General features: G+C 41.6%; 1 protein-coding gene across 1 annotated transcript in view; it reads left to right on the plus strand.

Annotated features, from left to right (window-relative positions):
- Window positions 1–16,473, plus strand: part of CPXM2 (carboxypeptidase X, M14 family member 2) — a 157,472-nt gene extending 140,999 nt beyond the window's left edge. Inside the window, exons 12-14 of the mRNA XM_014600948.3 lie at window positions 2,351–2,490; window positions 4,088–4,187; window positions 14,852–16,473. Of these exons, the coding sequence (XP_014456434.1) occupies window positions 2,351–2,490; window positions 4,088–4,187; window positions 14,852–15,105 (494 nt within the window). The 3' untranslated portion in view covers window positions 15,106–16,473. The remainder of the gene's footprint in view (window positions 1–2,350; window positions 2,491–4,087; window positions 4,188–14,851) is intronic.
- The last annotated feature ends 364 nt before the right edge of the window (window positions 16,474–16,837 follow it).

Below are 16,837 nucleotides of genomic sequence, written 5' to 3' on the forward strand. Positions count from 1 at the left end.
ATATTTATTTTGAAGTCGGTGTTTTCAGCTTGGCTCCTTACTTCCATGTACTCAGGAAGAGGAGATTCTGACACTAAGGATGGGGAATGGGCAGCGGAGGGAAGAAGCTGGGGGACACAGGTCAAGGGAACAACCTGACCCCCCCCCCCAGATTAATTTTCCCTACTGTAACAGTTGGACGGGGATACATTTAAGGTAAATCTCCAGTAATTAAATTATATTACTGGAAAATATATAAATTTTCTATATATAAAATCTAATTACTAGGGGGGTCATCTTGTAGTCAAGTTCATCTTATATTTGAGTAAGTGTGGTATTTCACATTTACTACCTGTGTAAAAACATACATTTGCACTACCACACTTCTGCTTTTAATGTTAATACCTACAAAGTTACTGAACATGCTTAGGGGTATATCTTGCTTCACCTATTAGGTGCCTAAGTAGGTTTACATGTCTAAGTGTGATTCTATTCTGCCCTACTCAAGTCCTTGAAAATGTTTTAACTTGCCTACCTTTGGAACATGCCATCATCTTACCCTTAAGAATAAGATGAAAAACAGCAGGCACAAGAAGAGGACCTATCCACTTTCTGCATTAACTGTTTTTTAGAGGCTTGAGCAGAGTGGAATGGGATCACACTTAAGGGCCCAAGACATTTGAATTTTGGAACTGTGTATAAATGAGTCAATTGTATCCCACCCACACTGATATTGAGGAATCCCACTTGTAATGCAGCAACTGGGTTGTTACAGTTCTAGGGCATTGGCCTTTCAAGCTTTTTTGGTTATACACCCCTTTACTTGCAAAATATTGCTGCTCATATCCCCTATACATCTCCGCATATTCAATCCTTAGGAAAAGTGTTGACATTAATGCTGTTATTTGCTGCACATTGGCCAATCAGAAATTCCACTGCCATTATTAACATTTAGGTACAAAAGTGCCATGTGCCCCTAGGGATAGGCATACCCCAGCTTGAAAACCACTGCTTTAGGGAAAATGATATGGTGCTAGTCCCTTTTATTTCAAACAGATTTTTGACACAGCTGAGCTTCTGTAAAATAATTACTGTAGATAGATTCAAGAATAAGATGGCCTTGAGAGAACATAATTAATCCTCATTTAGCTTTTGGATGGTAAGGACCATGAAAAGAATTCTGCTCCCAGTTTTATTGGTATAAATACGAAGCCATTAGAGTTATTCCAGATTTATTCAGTGTATGTGAGGTCTGCTTGGGACTGGAGCATCCATTGCAGAGTATGAAGTACTGGCGTTATTTGGCCTTGTCAGTATGTTCCCCTTGGTAGGCAGGATGCTTCCTGCTGAACCTTTTTTTGATTTTGCTTGCCTTCTGGGCTAGGCTTTTGCAGCTTGGAAGTGACAAAAAACTTGGATCACTATTCCTCAGGCTACATTAGAAAAGAGGAACATAATCTTCAGGCCAGTTGAAAGGGAAAGGGAATGTCCTCTAATCAGGGATTAGCTGAATCCTAATTTAGGTAATCATGGTTCAGCACCTCACTTATAAGGGAAGGGCAAACACCTCTTTCTAGGTAGAGGCAATATTATCCATTTTCTCCAAGTGCTTACCATTTTTATATTAGCGTCACAAACATCTGATCTAGAATTCTTTTAAATGAGCTATTCTTTCATCCAGAGTCCTAATTTCTTTAGATTCCAGGATGATAGGAAATGATACACTGTGTATAATTAGTGCATCAGCAATACTATAGTCTGCACATTCACCCTGCATCCTCACATATACTCTGAATAAGAAAGTTGGTACAGATGAGTGCTGTTAAAAACTGTAACTCTGGTCTCTCAGGGCTTGATCCAAAGTTTACTGAAGTGATTGGAAAGACTTGCATTGTCTTCTATGGGCCAGACACGTGAATTCATCTGTGTATACATACACTTACATATGTGAAAACTATTATATATGTATATACATATTCATTTTGGTTTATAATCTTCTACTTTGCTATTCTATTCACTGTAACTCATTCCCATTTTAAATAAGACAAAATGATGGCAGACCTTTTTTCTATAGGGAAGAAAATATTTTTATCAAGTTTCACCTACCTATTTGGAGCTGTTCTGGCTTTGCTTTGTTAGATACATAACTATGTTGTTATTTCAAGTCACACAGTTACATGAACCAATTGAAATAAAATACTGATGGTATTTTTGACAAAATTGTCCTCTTGACAAAATTCAAATATACACATGCTCACTCTATGAGATTAAGCAGTTCTGCTCCTAACTTAAAAATCCTCAAGTCTAGTCAGCTTAAAGAGAGGGAAGATTTTATGTTTATAAAATGGTGTCTATTCTTTTGCCTTGACAGGTATAAATGACTTTAGTTACCTGCACACAAACTGCTTTGAGTTATCAATCTATGTGGGCTGTGATAAGTATCCTCATGAAAATGAATTACCTGAAGAATGGGAAAACAACCGTGAATCCCTGATTGTTTTTATGGAACAGGTATTAAAGAGAATAGTATCTTGCCATTTCAGACAATACTTTGCTTTGAATATGGTCTAAGTAAAATTTTGGTTTTACCTGATGTTACTATGGCCCACTGTATTTTTCTCTAGTAGGCTTATGGTCACAGTTTGCAGAGGCTCCTACTAAACCACTAGACTGTTGCCGCTCCTTAGGTTATTAAAAAATCATCTACTGCATGATTCTGCTGAGGAAGGTATGGTAACAAAGTTCCCCAGTGTCCCTGTCTTACGGCTTGCAATTGGTTACCCTCCAGTCGGTATACAAATATTTTCCATTAATTTAATTATTTATATACATATTTCCGATTAATTTATTTATCCCCCATTGGGTCTAGTGGAAAATACTTGTCTAAGTCTCCTTGACTGTTTTGAATATCTGCACTTTAATATTATCTTCCTTTGTAATGACAATGTCCAGTTTTGACCGTCAAACTTGGGTGCTTCTGCTAATGAGAACATGAGCGACATCGTACATATACTTAGAGAACTAGGCATCATTTAGAATATTGAAAAACATTAATACATTTTCTTATCCAAAATTTTCCAGTCCTCCACACAGCCCTTGTGATCTCAACGGACTAACATGTTTTATTTCAACCTGTGTGGCGGCTGATTCTTTCACAGAAAGGTTTCAATTATGATCTGTGTTTTAAATTATGAAAATGGTATGATTTTTTGGCATTAACAATAGAAACCCTACCCTTCAAAAAACACTGGCAGATTATTTAGAGCAGATTATTTTAGTTTTAGTGAACAAAATAATGAAGCTTGTTAAGATTTTACAAGAGTGCAAGACTTGATAAAAACAATTGGATGAAAAACCATTCGGCTTTCTACTTTTAGTTATTTTATCTGGCTCTGTCTTAAATTCACAGCTACAGGCGTTCTAAAATTGTAAGTTGATTCAAAGGTGACTGATGGCTGGAAGGTAGATTTAGTGTTAATAGTGATATTTCAAAACTATATTAGTTTTGACCAAGATACAGAAATGGCTGCTTTTAAAATGTCTCTGTACTGAAACTGGTGTCGCTACTGAGAAACGGGGCCGGCCAACTCACTCCCACCCCTTCCAAGCCCAAGCATAGTAATTAAGTGGAATAGATCATTTAGAAAGGTCCCCAGCACTGCTTTCAGGCTCCCCCAGAAACAAAGTCTCAGAATGGCACTGGGACATGCACTAATTATCCTTCTAAGCCAATTCTGTTTAGTTGCTAGGTTTGGGCCCAAGAAGGATGGTAGCGGGTTGGCAGGCCTTGTTCCTTGGTGAGAGCTCCAGAGTTGGCAGGAAGGTAGAATAGAGATGGCCAAAATAGCTGTGTCCCAGTTGACATTCCTGTTTGAGAAAGTTCCTTTGTACCTGTTCTAGTATGCTCAAATCAGGAGAAGTATCTAACCCAAGATTTAACATTTTTTTAGATAAATTAATTTCTTAAATATGTTGATAGATTTCATCCAAAATATTTAGGCAAATAGAAAGTTGGTCATGAACAAGCTAACAACTTTTTTTTTTTTTTGCAAAAGTGGCATAATTTTAAGTCAAATTTGCTTTTCATTCTTATTCATTCCATTAATAGGTTCATCGGGGCATCAAAGGGCTTGTAAGAGATTCACACGGGAAAGGAATTCCAAATGCCATTATTTCAGTGGAAGGTGTTAACCATGACATTCGCACAGGTAAAAAAATGCATCTATACAAAGAAATGGATATATGGTAAACAAGTATAAGGCTAGATCATAACTTTACAAACTTTTGTGAGTAAAGGACAGAAACTACTCTATCAACAAGCTAAAGAATTGTGGCTTCATTTCCCTGGTTTGGGAAGAGAAATATATTTCTAGGGCACATTTTGTGGAGAAGCTTCTAGAACCTTTGTGGAGAAGCTTATAGATTTGTATTCCAGAAAGAAAGTTTATGAATATGTCCTTTCAGTGTATGATATTATTAGTGTAAAGGATTTGAGTAAAAGCTGTCACTATCTGGTCTATAATAATTATAGCCCCCATTAGCAACATTATGATAATGTTGTTGCATAAATAGTGCCTCCATGGTCATCGTTTTGAGGAATATGCAAACTTGGTTTAAATAAACATGCAGAAAAGGAGGAATTCTGTACTTTTAGGAGTTTTACATTTTTCCACATTTCATTCTTGATGGAAAATCCAGTGTGTCAAGAAATTATAAAATAGTTCAGTGGGACCCAGTGAAAATGAGGTAAATTTTTCTTGCTGTAGATTTATAATGATAAAAGAAAGTTCATGAAATTATACTTGCTGTTTTTATTATCCACGTAATCAGATCTGGGCCAGCAGATTCTGAATACATGTAGGGACATTCAGAGGCCTCCCAGAGGCCTAGAAATTATATCCAGGACATGGTGATACTAATGATGATGATGATGAGGTTGAGACCACAGTCCTAGATATAGTCAAAGACACATTTATGCTACATGCTATAAAACAATTTATCAAAAAAGCCCTTCTATTTGGGAGATTACAGTCTGAGATGAGAGACTACTGAAGGCTACACAAAGAGAAGAAGAATCCCTAGGTATGAAATTCTTTAGGGATGGGAGATGAAGAACCTCTGATAAGCTACTTACTAGTGTGATAGGGCATGATTTCACCACAACAAGTACCCACCAGTTATTCAGGACTTCTGTACTGCAACAGAAGACAAATTTATCAAGAATTTGAAAGAGGACAACAAGCCTGTGTAGATGCCTATGCAATGTGAGGGATTTTTATTGGGAGAAATCGAAGAAGTGACTGGTCAAAAATTTAACAAGTGGATGAGGAAGGCTGTTGGAGCAGGGGTGGAAGGTGACATACTGATACTGTATACAAGATGATAGATTGGGTGGGCTATTGTAAGGGGCCTGAGATTCGTAGATTCATAGATGTTAGGGTCGGAAGGGACCTCAATAGATCATCGAGTCGGACCCCCTGCATAAGCAGGAAAGAGTGCTGGGTCTAGATGACCCCAGCTAGATACTCATCTAACCTCCTCTTGAAGACTCCCAGGGTAGGGGAGAGCACCACCTCCCTTGGGAGCCCGTTCCAGACCTTGGCCACTCGAACTGTGAAGAAGTTCTTCCTAATGTCCAATCTAAATCTGCTCTCTGCTAGCTTGTGGCCATTGTTTCTTGTAAACCCCGGGGGCACCTTGGTGAATAAATACTCACCAATTCCCTTCTGTGACCCCATGATGAACTTATAGGCAGCCACAAGGTCGCCTCTCAACCTTCTCTTGCGGAGGCTGAAAAGGTCCAGTTTCTCTAGTCTCTCCTTGTAGGGCTTGGCTGTAGGCCCTTGACCATACGAGTTGCCCTTCTCTGGACCCTCTCCAGGTTATCCGCATCCTTCTTGAATTGCGGCGCCCAGAATTGCACGCAGTACTCCAACTGCGGTCTGACCAGCGCCCGATAGAGGGGAAGTATCACCTCCTTGGACCTATTCGTCATGCATCTGCTGATGCATGATAAAGTGCCATTGGCTTTTTTGATGGCTTCGTCGCACTGAGATAGAGGTTGTGGAGGAGGGTGGGGAAGATTGAGAGACATATTTTGGTTATGTTGAGCTGAGTCTGATGGCTAATCACCCATAAAGAAATGTCAGAAGAACAAGCTGCTATTTTGTTTGGACAGACAAAAATGGTTCCAATGCAGAGTTACCTGTGAGCCATTTGTATAAAGAGGAAAGATCAATTTTAGATTTTAAATGGAAATAGTGTGCTAAAGCATGTAATGCTTACAAAAAACAACCATAAACCAATATTTCTAGGGTTCTCTGAGGCTCAGAATTGCCAACGCTGGAGGTCGTAACTTATGATCAATGTAAACATATGATGGCTACATATTCAAGGGCTGGTTTAATATCAGATTGTGGGAAAACAATTATTTTTTATGCTGGTTCTCCCATCAATGAATGTATGACCTGCTTTGACACAGTTAGGTAAGGTAGGGCTATAGAATGAACTCCAGGGCTAGCTACAGACAGTCAGAAAGCCCAGAGGCTAAATTAATTCAGTCTTTGCAGGTTAGTCTAAAATGAACAGATTAAATTGAAACAGAAGTGAACAGACATTTATCTTTGATTCAGGAAATGCAGCCACATGCCTGCAGTGGCTTAGGCCAGAAGCCGGGGAGCAATGATTCTCTGGCTGCGCGTTTGCCTCCTCTTCTTGCTGCCCCCAAAGTCTCTGGGATTTGCAATCCAGAATTACAACAGCAGGTCTCTGCAGGGTTGTCCTTCACTTCCTCTTCTTGCTTCCAGGTGCCTCTGGGATTTATAATCCACAGTTGCAGCCAGCAGTAAGTTTGAGTAGGGGAAGGGGTGTTTAACCCCCCTCCCTGGCCCCAGACCCCAGCTGGGGTTTGCTGGGGGGGGGGGCAGTTCCTCCCCCCACCCCCTTGTAGACCGGGTTACATCCCAGCCAGGCTTGTTCCCCCTGGCCCTCCTTGTCAGCCAGCCCTCACTGCTCTAGCTAGGGTGTAGAGGGGTGGGGCCATCCCTGTTCTCTGAAGCAGACAGCACAGCACAGCCAGGGCTGCAAAACATGTTGGGATGCTGGGGGACTCTGATTTAACTTGAACCAGGAAGGGTTCTGGGACAGAAGTTTCACAAATCGGTTTGACCCAAATCAATTAAGTCTGATACTGCCTTCAACCAGCTTTCTCTTAAACCAGTTTCAGCCATTTTGAAACTGGTTAATGTGCATTGAGCTTCTGTCCTGTTACAGGTTTAAACCAGTTTCTGATCACTTAAACCGGTTTATGTGTAACTTAAGTCCCTAGCCCTGTAGTTACAGTGAGTTCTGAGTTTCAGATAGCTACTACTTGTACTGATATATAACTCATTAATAAATTTCAGAAAATGTAGCTTATTTATGATTAGTTTTATTTCTATTTTACTGTATCTCTGTTTTGAGAGAAAACATTGAATTGCAGATGTTTAATAAGGCAATTATAACTCTTTCTTAAATATTCCATAAATGGGGCCACTGGGAAATGAAAGTGGGAATGAATATAATCAGCTGTTTTTTCAATATCCTGGAATGCTGCCATAAACTGTAGGTTGTATTTCTTTTGTAACTGAATTACTGAATTACTCTGGTGGGAACTGAATAAATGCAATGGATGATTAATCCTGTCTTTCACTATACTGGGTTACATTGGATGCCTCACAAATGAAAAATGGATGATTTAGGGAAATTGCAAATGTGCATGCATGTGGAAAAAAGTCCACATTGAATGGAAAATGAAGGGACTACAAAAGACCTCAGAATCCATCTTGTGAATATTCATGAAATTTTTTAGATTTTCAGACCCAGTTCTAGATTAACTTTGTGGCTCAGGTTCATCTGTAATTATTAATAATAAAAACAGAAAGTTTTATTCTTTTTCATTTAATGTGAAATGTAAAAATTGATACTCTTTAGAGGATTCGCTTTATAGATGGGGACATAAAAGTTCTATCTTGCTTTACATCACATAGATAAAGGTGTGTTGGTCATTAGTCTTTGAAATTGGAAATTTTATGGTATAGCTACTAAGCTAGAAAAGACGCATAAAATTGAAGAGGAAAAGGCTAAAATATCACTATGGAAATGCATTTGTCTCTAATTTATATCTATTCAGAACAGGGTATCTCCACTGAAACAAGGGACTTGCATTGATTCAAACTTTGTGTAAATGTGAAAATAACGTAAGCAACCTTCATAATCTACCTAATTTTTGCCATTAACTATTTAAATTATCTGCTATTTCTGTCATGTAAGAGCAGACAAGTACTCTGTTATGTAGACCAGAATTGTGTCTACAGTACAATAATGTCTTTCTATTAACATTTGCTTGTTTCAGAAATGTCCCTTTTTCCTTCATTAGTATAGATAGTACTTTTGTTAGCTTTTTACCTTCAGGAGAAAGTATCTAGTGGGAAACAGAAATTGGTGATACTCTGCTGATAGCACAAATAAGCTAATTGAAATTATTGATTTTGTGAGAGAGAGCTTGAAGAGATGGTCACATTTTCTTTTGATGCAGATGCAACTATTGATTTAGTTAGAATAATAACATAGCATTATGACTACATGTGAAATATGTTCTCTAAGATGACCCTGGGAAATAAGTTCATAAATTGGATGAGCACGCACATTTGGACACCTGTTTTTTCATTTGTCAGAGATAGGTGCCAAACTTGTGACGCTTGTATGTGTTACGAGGTGTGTGTAGGTTGTAGCCATGTTGGTCTAAGGATATAGGCAGACAAGGTTCTTTGGGTCAGTCTGATATCTTTTATTAAACCAACTGAGTAGTTGGAGAAATATATCTTAGCAAGCTTTTGGGTTTAAAAACCCTTCCTCAGGCTAAGGAAGCATCTGCAGTTGGTGTGTGCTCTTCCTGGATGGAAGAACTACACCCCACAACAGAACCATCACCATTCCTGGATCTTATATCTGCATCTCCAGAAATGTTATATATCTCATCCAGTGCACCAAGTGCCCTGATGGAAAATACACAGGAGACACCCAAAAGCAACTGCGGATTGGAATGAATTGACACTGGAAATCTAATACAGACAAGAATATCCAACTACCTGTGGAGACAAATTTCTCAGTCCTGATCCTCAAAGGGAATTTACAAAACACTTCTCACAGATGGCCCTATGAACTTCACTTCATCAACCTTCTAGATACAGAAATTCATGGATTCAATATAGACACTGGATTTATGACACACTATAAACTGCCTGACATCTGACTCTCCAGGTACCTCTCTACTTTTACCTGCTACATCCTCCTCCCCCCACTCCTCCAGCCTGTCTCTCACCCCTTGATGCCTCCATTTACATTTCTGCAGACTGGCTTTCTTGCCTGCATGCCAGCCTCTGGTTTCTTTACTATTCCTTCCATCCAGGAAGAGCACACACACTAACTGCAGATGCTTCCTCAGCCTGATGAAGGGTTTTTCAACCTGAAAGCTTGCTAAGATATATTTCTGCAACTATTTAGTAGACTATTAAGTTGGTCTACTAAAATATATAATATTGACCCAAAGAACCCTGTCTGCATTGTGTGTGTTAAGGGAGAGTGGGATGAATAGAGCAGGGATGTTAGCCTGTAACAGGGGACCTTCCCAGTGCTGGTAAGATCTTGGCCCGCTCACCTGTTTCTGGGCCAACCACCTACCCTTCTTTTTCCTGCCAGGCCTTGATGGAAAACCAATTTAGAAGTTACCTAGGCAGGAGGCTACCCATTTAGGTCCCTGATGTCTAGGGGTGACATCTGCTCTGCAGCTCCATACCTTCCCTGCACTGAGGCCCATGCCTCACAGATGGCATCCCAGGCAGCTAAGCTTACCTGGAGCCTCATAACTCCACTGCAACCAGCAAGCCTCAGGCCTCTCAAAGATCTTATAGGTCTGGGCTTTCCCTAGCTGGGACTGTATGTGCGTGTGGTGGCTGGCGGTTTTCAGATGCCTCCCTTGCCTTTCAACAGGGAAGTTTGTGGGCTTGGCATTTCTTGGGGGCTGCCATGCCACCGGCAGTCCCACCAGGCCTCCCAACCTGGAAGGGTGCAGTTCTAGGTCATGCCCAGGACTTGGGGCCTCCTTCCCCATAGCCCCAGCCCATATCTCCAAGTTCTTCCTGGCACAGGAGCTCAGCCAGCCAGTTCTTCCCCTGCTGGCTGGTGATGCAGAGTGCCACTTCCAGTTCTGAGAGCGGGATATTAAATGTTTAAAAAAAAAAATTAAAAGAAAATAGGTGTAGATGGAGAGAGGAGGGTAGCACTCACTCCATCTGCAGGTGGAGTTTGAGGAACCCCAGCAGTGGGAGGTTCACCTTGAGGAGCACCAGCTGCTCTACCAAAGCAGGATCCAAGGAGGTGTGGTAGGGTGTCACTACATCCCCAGCAATGCTGAACACCTTCTCGCTCAGAACACTGGTCGGTGAAGGACAGGTGTTCCTGGGCAACCATGGCCAGATCCTACCACATCTGGCAGCAGCTTGCCCAATAGGCCAAGGGGTCACAGCATACTGGCTTCATGTCCTCAGTGAGATGGGTAGCCACTGAGGCCTCAGCGCTACCTGCCCGATGTTGGGGTCTGGTGCCTCTGGGCCCCAACATGAAAGCCATGCCCTTGGCTTACATTGGCAGCACCTGTTGTGGAGGAGACTGGCTGCTGGACGGAGCTCTGGCATGGGACAGCAGATCTCCCTCTTCCATGTCCCTCTACCTCTACTCTTCTGCCTTCCTGACCCTGTTCACCAGCACCTCTGTCCAATGATCTAGGGTTTTGCTGGTGCACATGCTCCCCTTCACCCTTGGGTTGCACATGGCCACCAGCACATGGACCGTACAGGACTGCAATGGGTCCAGCCATTTCTTGATGCCCTCCTTCAGCCACTTCACCAGTGCCTGCTCCTCTGGTGACAGCAGCTTGCCTCAGCCAGAAACACTGATCCCCTGGAACTTTTCCATTTGGTTCTGAAGCTCCCTCACTATGGGGATCACCTGGCCAGCACTAAGGGTCTTGGTGGCTTCAAGCTTGAGGACCACCAAGATCTGGGAGATGGTACCCCACTCAGCTCTGTTCAGGAGGCTGCTGATCCCAATCTCCCCAGGCAAGGCCATCTCATGGATGGCCTTCTGTTGTTCCACCAACCTTTCAAGCATCACGTACAGTTCCATAGAGTCTCCACACCCTGCATGATTTTGTACTGTGGGATGCTCAGCTCTGCCTGTTTGTCATGCAGCATCTTGTCCTGCTTGATGCTCCAGTAGAAGTAGCCTGCTACCTTCCTGCATTTTGAAATGAGCTGGCTGGTTGTGACAGTGCCCTGTCTCCCACCAAGGTGTCTCTGACTATAAGGTAGAACTTATGTGCTGCACAGTGGATGCCAACAAAGTTGGTATCATGGACCACCTTGACCAGATTGGCCCCATTGACAGTGACCATGAGCCTGTAGGTGAGCTCATCCTGTCCAACGAGCCACCCCTGCACCATGTGGTTACCACATAGCAATGAAGATCATGGAGGCCATGCTTTCTAAGCCATGTCAAATTAGGCAGCAGAAAACTATGTACAGTTTTGGGTATTTATGAAAAAACCTGATTAGGGGTGCCAGTTATACATCCCTTTACACTTGCACACAGTGCCCATCTACATGTTCATTAATGCATAGTGGTTACTGCACATTTAAATTTAGTACTTGTATAATCAAGTACAAAATAAATTTGCAATAACCAAAGTTACTGTGCAGTAATGCCGGCAAACACCATTTTAGTGATGCTACTGTGCGGTAGCCTAATAATACTGTGCAGTAGCATATTAGCCCTGTTTGTGCTGTGACGTGCTACTGCACAGTATTATTAGGCTACTGTGCAGTTAGTGTCTCATGTAGATGCACCGTCAGAGATTGTAACACCAGGGTATTATCATTAGGGTATTATCATCAGGGTATTAGTGCTCCTTTTTGGTAATCTGCTATTTTTAAGCATGAAACATTTCTTATTCAGACTCCAAACACATTTTAACTACAGAGATCTAAGAGTCAAAGTATGTAGTCTGGCATCAGCACAGCCAATCTCATCATCTTTAAAATGCACCCTTTTCATTCAAATTTTCTTTTACTTTAGCAAAACTCACCCAGTAATTATAATGTGATTTGTCATTGGTGTTAGAATAACTTTACATATGGGAGATGTTGTGCTGAAGTTATATATAAAATATTACAAACTAAGACTCCTTAAAAATGCATGTTTGCAATTCAGCAGTTTTTTTCCAGGGTAAGGTATAAAACGATATTAGTAGATTTTACAGTATTCCATCCTCATCCCCTTCCATTCTTAAGAATATGATTTCTATGATATTTGCTTGTTAAAATACTATCACTCTAAAATACTAAACATTGTCTTAATTATGTGTAAACTGACATGATAAACATTTACCTGTGATATCATCTCTAAGGCAGGAGTGTAGGTATAGGGGCCAGCAGGGACAATTTTCCTGGACAATCATTTGCTTGTGGATCACTGAAAATTTAAAGATTTCATTTTTTAGGGTGCTGATGACAGGGGCCCCAGAAGTAGGTCAAGCCAAGTCAAGATTTTGCTCTGCCTTTATGCAAATCTATCCACCTCTCAGGTATAACAAAAACATTTAGGTCCCAATTCAGTGAGGTATTGGAATTGCTTTACGCATATGGGAAATGGAATTGGTTACAATGACACTAGTCACATGTGTAGAAGGTAGCCATGTGGTTAAATACTGCCCATACCTTGAATCATAGTTTCATAGTTGGTAGGGTTGGAAGGGACCTGAGGAGATCATCTAGTCCGACCCCCTGCCATGGCAGGAAAGAGTACTGGGGTCAAGCGACCCCGGCCAGATGTTCGTCCAGCCTTTTTTTAAAGACCCCCAGGATAGGAGCCAGCACCACTTCTTTTGGAAGTTGGTTCCAGGTCCTAGCTGCCCTGACAGTGAAATAGCGCCTCCTAATGTCTAGCCTGAAACTACCCTCCGCTAGCTTGTGTCTGTTGTTTCTTGTAACTCCCAGGAGTGCTCGGGGGAACAGGGACTCTCCTAATGCCTGCTGGTCCCCCTTGACTAGCTTGTAGACTGCCACTAGATCCCCTCTCAGCCTTCTCTTTTGGAGGCTGAACAGGTTTAGGTCCCTCAGCCTCTCCTCATAGGGCCTGCTCTACTGCCCCCTGATCATGCGGGTGGCCCTCCTTTGGACCCTTTCCATATTGGCCACATCCCTCCTGAAGTACGGTGCCCAGAACCGGATGCAGTACTCCAACTGTGGCCCGACCAGTGTCACATAGCTTTGATTCTGTATGAAATTGCCCCCTATCAATGAACTGATGTTCTCACAACTATACTATAATCACCACATGTTGATGGCAACAGTGAAAGGACCCTTGAGTAGCCTATGTGGCAAGCCACATTATTATTATTCGGTTGTTTTAATTTAACAAGATGTCACAATATCTAAATCAAAGATAATCTGGTGCTTGGGAAACAGTTTATTCCAAATCTTTCTCACTCTGGTGGGTACTTGTCCAGGGAATTCTATTTGGAAAGTAATATTATTTTTTCCTTATAGTTACAGAAGTTTCTGTTGAGAAACAGAAGTTGTAATGGCTTTTCATGATTTTTTTTTCATTTCTTAGCATATGGAAATATTTATACTTCCAGATTGAGGTCTGTATTGCCACAGACAGAAGCAGCCAGGTCTACATTACCTCTCCAAATTGTGATCTAACTTGGAATTGAGTGTATTTTAATTTATTTTCCTGTTTTAAATAGGTTCTGAAATCAAAACATTAACATTGGTTAAAATGTCTTTTTCTTGAGAAGTAGGACATTGTCAGTCAAGTGGTAGATTTGTCATGTGCCCCTGGCTCCCTCTATTCCCTTGTGTTGTGCTGCTGGTGCAAAGTAGCTGGAAAGCTACCAAAACTAGTTTGAATCAGGGGACTCCTTCATTATCATGAAATCAGACTGTCTAGCCGCATATATATCCCTTCTTACTGCTCCCAGTGTGGGGGAGAAGGCTGAAAGACAGAACACAGCTAGTGTGTGGAGGAGTCAACCAAGGGGTCAGCTTACCCAAAAATTGAATCCAGGAATGCTGGGAAATAGGTATACAGCCACATTTGGCATCCTAGATCAGGGGCTTTCAACCTTTTTAAAGAAGTGTACCCCTTCTCATGGTGGTGGCCGGATGTAGAGTGGGGGCGGTGGGGGGGGAAAGAGGGGCCTGCATGTGGCCACTGCCACCACTACCCCGTGCCACCATTGCATGTTGCTTTTCTATGGCCAGTCACACGTGCAGCTCTGTGGGCTGCTGATGGGTCTGGCACCCAACCAATTACTGGCCACCGGTCAGCAGCCCATGGAGCCACACGTGCAGTGGGAAGGTGGTGCAGGGTAGTGGATGGTGGTGGGGGCAGCTGCATGTGAACGCCCCCTGGTCGGCCAGCCAGTGCCTGTGCAGCCCACAGAGGGGTACATGTGTGGCTCGCAGAGGGCTGCCCCCCTGGCCCTGTTCCTGTAAGGCGGCGGCACAGGGTGGTGGCTCTATGTCCCTGCCCACATGCACATACCCCCTAGAAACTTTTCAAGTACCCCTAGGGGTACGCGTACCCCTGATTGGCAGCCCCTGTCCTAAATCAAGCATAGCGAAGTGGAATTCAGCTAGATAGAGGTTTTAGCTCCGCACATACAACCTTCTAGTCAAGATTATACAAGATGTTGTAGTAGATAAGCATGGATAGTTTTGTCAAAAGATCACTGTCTTGAAAATCATCTTTTTTTTTGGCTTTTCAACAGCAAGTGATGGGGATTACTGGCGTCTCCTGAACCCAGGAGAATATGTCGTGACTGTAAGAGCCGAAGGCTACACCTCTTCCACCAAGAACTGTGAAGTAGGTTATGAAATGGGAGCTACTCAATGCGACTTTACAATCAGCAAAACCAACCTAACACGGATTAAGGAAATCATGAGGAAATTTGGAAAGCAACCTATTAGTCTACCAATCCGGCGGCTCAGGCAAAGAGCTAGGCAGCGGCGCCAGCGGAGATAGACTGCTGCCTCCAGCATAACGCATGGCATTTTTGAGCTCTGCTTAAATCAAAGATGATTATAGTAATAGTAACACTTACATAGACAAACTTTACATACAGTTTTTCTGTTCAAGGAGCCCATATGAGTAGAGCTGGTGAATATTTTTAAAACTTGTTTGCTCATTTAAATAATTAGAAACAAATTTGAGTTCAAGTTGAGCCAAAACAGAATTGTTCAGGGGGTGTAAAACAAAAGGAATCAAACTGACTGTTTTCAGTCCAACCAAAAATCTTTCTTTTGACCTAAAATGAAATATTTGATTTTGAAGTTACTTTTGAAACACTTTTTTTCTTTTTCTTTTTTTTTATGGTCAATTATTAAATGAAAAATGGTGTTTTCAAACATTGTTTTGCTTAAAACCATTTGCTAAATTTGAACCAAATTCACAAATAATTTTGTCTTTGCCTTAAAAAGCCCTATTTTGGTAAATTTAATATTTATCAAAATGATGTTGCCCAGCTCTGTGGACAAGCATACTTGTGTTGAAGAATATCTAATAATTCCAAAACTTTCCCTTTAGGATGTTTCTAAACCTCTAAATTTTAAGGCCACATTTTTGTTCTGTGAACTAAATCCAACTGCAAGGGCATTAGCTGGGGGAGCACTGCAGGGATGTGGAATGGAATATCCCTTCTCAACTTAGAGTGAGGTTGTTAAACACTGAATTATTAGTGGCTACAGAGATAGGAGGGTTGACTGTTGAACCTGTATAGTTTGTAGACACAGTGAACTCACCCTTGTCTTTTCCCTGGCCTGACTACCAGTCTCTCTTCTATTCCTATACACACAGAGCGACTGTAGGCCACAGCGTGTAAGGGATGCAGTGTCCTGTTCCTCTGGCCTGCCATGTCCCCAATAATATAATGCTGCTGCTTTTTCAGGCCTTAGTATGCTATGGGAGGAGGGTTTGTGCTTTATTGACTTTTAAGTAATAAAACTGAACAGCTGTGTAGGATTGATTTTCAGGAATGATCTAGGTGAACTAGGGAGAGAACAAAGTGGAGGGAGATGGGCCAGATCTTCAGGTGGTGTTAACCAATGCAGCTCCCAGGGGCTTCAAAGATATTGAATTGATTTATACCAGCTAGGGGGCAGTCCTTCATTTTTAATCAGTCTCCTTTCAAACTTCTGAGAATAAACACAGCACCTCTTGTATTCATGGTAGCGAGACTGCAATGTACACTTTCAAGAACAGCTCTGTTAAAACCATTATGATTGCTATTACAGTTCTTGCCTTACTTGATATGTTCTTATAATTCCTGGAAAAGGTGTTCACCAAAACTGAGGAAAATAAAGTGCAAGTAGAAAATTTACAGTGGAAAAACAATGTGCCTGCTGTATTTAATTTGCTTCTTTTAATCAACAAAAAGTCTAGCACATAAAAATAGACAAAAGGTTATGGAATAAAGAGTATAAAATAATTATCAACCTTTGCACAATAGTCAGTCTTACTGTCATCCACGGGAGGCGATTCCAGTGCAGGCTTGTTCTGCAAATAGCATTAAAAAGCAGTAAAGCTGCTGACAGCAAAGACACAAGGAAACAGAAAGGTCTACACATAATTCTGCATTAGTCAGATGGGCACATTATTAGAGCATGGAGTGTGTTATCCTGCATTGGTGAAGTGGCCTATGGTCAAGGATTATTATTCCACTTCACGATGGACTCAAATGTGTTGGCAAAATCTCTGG

This window comes from Alligator mississippiensis, chromosome 6 (genome assembly GCF_030867095.1).
Source record: "Alligator mississippiensis isolate rAllMis1 chromosome 6, rAllMis1, whole genome shotgun sequence".
NCBI classification, from domain to species: Eukaryota; Metazoa; Chordata; order Crocodylia; family Alligatoridae; genus Alligator; species Alligator mississippiensis.